Genomic DNA, 6,202 nt, shown 5'->3' with positions numbered 1-6,202 from the left:
TCTTGTGTGGTATTGAAGTTAAAACATTATATAGGTATTAAATTAAACCTTTTCCTTTTCTTTTCTTGTTTCGTTTTCTTTTATTTATCGATTTTTATTTCAGTTTTTTTGGGTCTTTTGGGTGGAAGAATATTAGTAAACAAGTCACAAGTTGCTTTTTCTGTGTCTTTGTTTAGAAGACCAAGCAGCAACGACCTGTCATGGACCACTTTTTACCCAAATGACCCCTTTCTTCATCTTCTTTAATTTGCATTTAAATGACTTCAAAAATTTATAGCGGGCACCCAGTAGATCAGAAATGCTTTATAGGACATGTTTGCTGAGTCTATTTTACAACCTAGGCATTAGCTAGTTTAATCAGTTTAATTAAAGATTTCAAATATTAAGTCTTTTTTATCGAGCCACATATCCTGTGCTATCAATTTCATGAATGGTTTAGGTATGTTTATTATATTTATAATTAAATGCTAACTAGCTAGCTTATAATCATTTTAATTACATATTTCAAATACTAAGTTTTTTTTATCCAACCACATATCCTGTGCTATCAATTTCATGGCCATTACTTCAAGATACTTTAGTCAAAAGGACCTGTGCCAATATTCGAGTACAATAGTACATTTTTCATACCTTTTTTTTTTTCCAATTGAAATCTTTAAATGAATAAAGCCCATTCCTACTTCAATTGGAAGAAATTCAATTGTAGGAATTTCCGCATTGTGACTAGGCTTTTTCTACCAAACATGACGGTACAATTCTTGTCTAAAACCCCCAAAACAAACAAGAGGAAGAAAATGTCTTGAAGGAAAAAGAATTAACTTACATACACAATGGAACTAAAATTTTACATTATCACCGTATTATAAGCTACTTATAACAAAGTGTAGTAGGTAACTTGTCATATTTTCAAGTTTACTAATCTTACTTATTATGGTGTTATCTTTTAAGTCATCTGATATTGTTAAAATTCTTTTACGTTCTTTTAATAAGTTATATACATTGCAAAAATTATGTTACGCTATTAATCTAGTTTAACCTATAATAGCAAGTTAATTATTATATTATACAGTTTATAAACTAATATTTACCAAAAAAAATTACTTATAATTAATAACCTTATAATCTGATTGTTAAAATATTTTTTTACAAACTCAAAAAAGACCCAAACAAAAAGAAGGGAGTTTTGAAATTCTGCAAAGTGGTTGGCACTTTCTATAAATTACCTACTTACCAGTGGCAAATTGGTAATCAAGATCCTTTATAAATACGTTAGAACAAGACACATTAACTCACACCCCACACATCCAAAGTAAAGAGAAGAAAAAACAATGGCTGGCCCCTCTCATCCAAAAACTCTCCCTACTTCATCTTCTACTACAACTCCATCATCTTCAACCTTAAACTCCATGAAGCTCAAAACCCTAGTACAATCCTTCATTTTCTCCCACTTATACCGCGTTTTTCGCGCGCTAGCCAAGGCCAAATCTATCTTGTTTCAACTTGTCAAGAATGTACAATTAGTCCATCTTCTTGAATTTCCCATGATGAAGAAAAACAGGAAATACAAGAACAACAAGCTTTTTCTTGGCTCATTTAGGCTTCACTATAATTGGTGTTCTTCTCATGTAATGCCAGTGCCAGTGCCAACAGCCCTTGAGGATTGTGCCACTGGCCATGTTTATTATGATTCTACGTGGAATTCTATTATTTCTACTGCTTGTGATGAATCTGAGCTCTCTGGGTATCTTCAATGGCTTGAAGAGAAGGCTTGTGAGGAAAATAATGAAAAAAATACAAAGAATGGGAATGATATTGATAAGCTTGCTGATATGTTCATAGCAAATTGTCATGAAAGGTTTAGGTTGGAGAAAGTTGAATCTTATAGGAGATTTCAAGAAATGTTAGCTAGAAGTGTATGAGGCTAGCAAGTTCTACATAAATTTTTTTTTTTTTGGGGGGGTTGGGGGATTGGGGGGTCATTTTTAGATAATTAATTTTCTTTCCTTTTTTATTTATTTATAATTTTCTCTCATTTTGGAAGGTGGAGTTTTTTTATTTCTTTTTTCTATTAGGCCTTGTGAGATAACAATAGGTAGTAAGTGGAATAGGGAGTGAGATGGAAAATCTCACTTTGGATGCATGATTTGTTAAATCATGAGATGAGATATATGAGGAGGGTATGGAGAATTGTACATGATGGGGTTCTGGGAATTGTGCAATTCTTCTCTTTAATTTAACATATGTTAATACCTTGAAATGTGAAATTTAGCTTTCTCCATTTCACTCCCTTTTACTTTTTTACCTGTCCACTCCGAATTTTTCACGTCTCTTAAAAAATAATAAATGGAGTGTATAATTTAAATTCATATTATTAATGAATTTGAGAAAATGATTTGAAATCAGTAACTAATATTGTGGGTATAATAAGAAAAAAAAAGAAATATTTTTCTTGATATGTTAAAAGTGACAATTAAAAGTGAAAATCTATATTTAAAATACTGGACAAGTAGAAGTAAATTAAGGGAGTATTAAGTACTTGTTAAATGAACCCCCTCCCCCCTCCTTCCCTCTTATTTCCTTCTTTTCTATGTATTTTTTTTTTCTTATTTATGTTTGGAACGCTTGATCGGTTTATATTATTTAAATGTTTAGTGACATCGAAAGTTATTAGTTGAGTTTGTATTTTTCACATAATAGTCTTAAGCTGAATTACCTCTAATTCTTAAAGGCTGTTATAACAAGGATACATGCAGATTAACAAATAAAACCAGTATTGAAAATGTACTTAAAAAAATTGAGGTATCCCTAATTGCCAACGCCATTGTTTCAACACAACTAAAAATGCTAAATTTTGTTAAAAGAGCAAGGAACCAAAAAAAAAAAGATTAAATAATTAAATATATAAACGAACAATAAGGTCCCTAAAAGTTAGATTAGATTTTGGCTCATTAAAAATTCGTATGTGTGAACGTATTTCACTTTTCATTATCCAGATATTTTAAAATTGGATAGTGACATTGGTTAAATCTCTTGGCAAACTCCTCTTTGTTTTCTGGGTATCTTCTTATTTTTCAGTTCATGAGTTTCTCTCTGTTTTGTCTCTATTCCTGTGGGCCAAACTTTTGAAGCTTTTGACACTTGTGACATTATGTTAATGAAAATAAGAGAATTCTTTGTGCAATAAACTTTAGTTGTGGTTTTTTTTATATATGGTATCATTCTCTAGTGAAATGCTATCAACGGTTTAAAATTTATTAAACAGAAAGCAGTTCCGATAATCAAGGTGTGAGTGGAGGTGGAGTACGGTGGTTCCTTTGTATAAGAACAAAGGTGATATTTAGAGTTGTAACAATTATAAGGGTATTAAATTACTGAGTCATATATTATGAAATTTTGGAAGAGGGTGGTTGAAGCGAGGGTGAGGAGGATGATGTCTATATCCGACAACCAGTTCGGGTTCATGCCGGGTCGTTCTACTACGAAAACTATACACCTTATTAGAAGGTTGGTAGAACAGTACATAGAGAGGAAGAAGGATCTGTACTTGTTGTTTATTGATCTAGAGAAAGCGTATGATAAGGTTTCTAGAGAAGTTCTCTAGAGATGGTTGGAGGCAAAAGGTGGGTCAGTTGCCTACATTATGACGATTAAGGACATGTATGATGGGGTTAAGACTTGTGTTAGGACAGTAGGAGGCGACTCTGATCATTTTTCGTTTGTTATGGAGTTACACTAAGGTTCTGCACTCAGCCCGTTCTTATTTGCCCTGGTGATGGACGCGTTAACACACCATATTCAAGGAGAGGTGCCCTGGTGTATATTATTCGTTGATGACATAGTTCTGATTGATGAGTCGCGAGCCGGTGTTAACGAGAGGTTGGAGGTTTGGAGACAAGCTCTTGAATCTAAGGGTTTCAAGCTGAGTAGGACGAAGACGGAATACCTGGAGTGTAAGTTCAGCGCTGAGCCGAAGGAAATGGGCGTGGAAGTGAAGCTTGAATCACTTGTCATCCCAAGTAGTGGTAGCATCAAGTACCTTGGATCGTTCATCCAGGGGGAGGGGAGATTGATGAGGATGTCATACACCGTATTAGGGTGGGGCGGATGAAGTGGAGGTTAGCGTCTAGAGTCTTGTGTGACAAGAAAGTGCCACTGATACTCAAAGGTAAGTTTTATAAAGCGGTGGTTAGACCGGCCATGATGTATGGGGCTGAGTGTGACCTGTTAAGAACGCACATATCCAGAAGATGAAAGTAGCAGAAATGAGGATGTTGAGGTAGATGTGCGGGCACACTAAGATGGATAAGATTAGGAATGATGATATTCGGGAGAAGGTGGGCGTGGGTCCCATTGGTGACAAGATGCGGGAAGCGAGGCTCGGATGGTTTGGGCACGTACAGAGGAGAAGCTCAGATGCTCCAGTAAGAAGGTGTGATCGACAGGATTTGGAGGGCATGAGAAGAGGTGATCAGACAGGACATGACGAGGCTTCAGATTACCAAGGACATGGCCCTTGATAGGAAGCTGTGGAAGTCGAGTATCAGGGTTGTAGGTTAGGAGGTAGTTGAGTCTTTCCCTTCTTCGTACCTTTGCGAGGCTAGTCTGGCAGGATTTTTGTTAAGTCAGCTAGTGGCAAATGTTGTGTCTTACTACTCTTTCGTTTTTCATAGTGTCAGGTCTATGTAATGGCTATCGCTTTTGCTTTGCATCTATTTTCTGGTTTCGTGATCTTATTTTTCCTATGGTTTCTGTTGGTAGTAATGATATTATCTCTTTTCGTCTTCTTGAGCCGAGGGTCTTTCAGGGACAGCCTCTCTACTCCCTCGGGGTAGGAGTAAGGTCTGCGTACACACTACCCTCCCCAAATCCCACTATTGAGATTTTACTGGATCGTTGTTGTTGTTGTTGTTATTGTTGTTGTATTTTATGAGTTTAACTTTTATACACCAATAGTTAAAAGAATTTTATCATACCGATAGTTATAAGAAGTTGTACACTATCCAATTAGCTAAAGGATAACAATAAGTAATCATTTGTAATAAATGAATTAATAATTCATAAAACAAACTAGATAATCTGCTACAGCAGATTAAATACACTGATAGTTAATTAAAAAAGAATTTACAATGTCAGCTTATATAAATTAAATACGTAATAAATTAGTAACTTCTTTTGGTAAAATGATTATAATCCTATTTAAACACAAACATGACTTTACCTTCGTTAATAATCTACAAAAGTAAAAATTATGGAGAAAGGGTTGAAAATCAAGTGTGATTTTAGTTTTGTTCTTTAAAACCATTTTTTGAGAGAGAATGGCACAGGACAAAGACAAGGTCAAGATTTTGAGCATGGCATCCACTGTCAATAACATCTTAAGTTGTTAGGTGAAGAAGTAGTCAATGGGCTAAAAAAAATTTCACCTAGTCTCGTATCACCAATTCTAACCACTCCTAGATCAATACATCAAGGGTCGTTTGGTTATCAGGATTGGAACATTAATCCTGTGTTTTTTTAATAGTATTAGCTAGAATTAATATAAATTCTATATCAAAATTATTTGGTATTATTTATCGTATATTAAATGTTGGATTGTAATTTATCCTTGTTCCGAACCAAATTACCCCTAAGTTTTAGGTTTTACTTTATTAAAAGCTAATTTCTGTTATGAAAAAAAAAGTTAGACAAAAATGAACCGAAAGATTGTTGATAGTAAATGTTAAATTAATGTCAGTAATATAAGACAAATGACATTTTCTTATCATCTTTATACAATTAAAGTGATTTTGAAGCTGAAGCCAAATGCAGCTTCAAGGATTTTAGTTAGGTAGGAGTATAAGATATTTTAGAGACGACAATTTTAACTAGAAAATTTAACTCAGCCGAGGTACGATATTATCGGCAAATCCCTAGCTTCTATTAAAATAATATCATAAAATCTAAGATGAAAAAGAATATTATTTTAGCAGGTTCAGCGTGTAAACTTCTCTTTTACCTGCCACAATCCATCCAAAGGAAAAGAAAGAAAAAATTGCGTACATGCCAGCTAACACTCATTTGGTTACGTAGATTTACCAAATTTGGTAATTAAAGAATACTTTTTGTTATATATCTATAACGATCCGGCCGGTCGTTTCATGAGTTACCACTCCGTTTCTCCCATTTTCGCTTTCTTATGTGTTGTTCAGCAACATTTCATCGT

The 6,202-nt window shown here is 34.2% G+C and overlaps 1 protein-coding gene across 1 annotated transcript; it reads left to right on the top strand.

Annotated features, from left to right (window-relative positions):
* The first annotated feature begins 1,289 nt into the window (after positions 1-1,289).
* Positions 1,290-2,283, top strand: LOC104223896 (uncharacterized). Its single transcript, XM_009775424.2, has one exon. The coding sequence runs from the start codon at positions 1,329-1,331 to the stop codon at positions 1,917-1,919; it is 591 nt and encodes a 196-aa protein (XP_009773726.1). The 5' UTR covers positions 1,290-1,328; the 3' UTR covers positions 1,920-2,283.
* The last annotated feature ends 3,919 nt before the right edge of the window (positions 2,284-6,202 follow it).

Source organism: Nicotiana sylvestris, chromosome 3 (genome assembly GCF_000393655.2).
Source record: "Nicotiana sylvestris chromosome 3, ASM39365v2, whole genome shotgun sequence".
Taxonomy (NCBI): domain Eukaryota; kingdom Viridiplantae; phylum Streptophyta; class Magnoliopsida; order Solanales; family Solanaceae; genus Nicotiana; species Nicotiana sylvestris.
The sequence above is the reverse complement of the archived record's forward strand: the minus strand, read 5'-3'. Positions and strand labels throughout refer to the sequence as shown.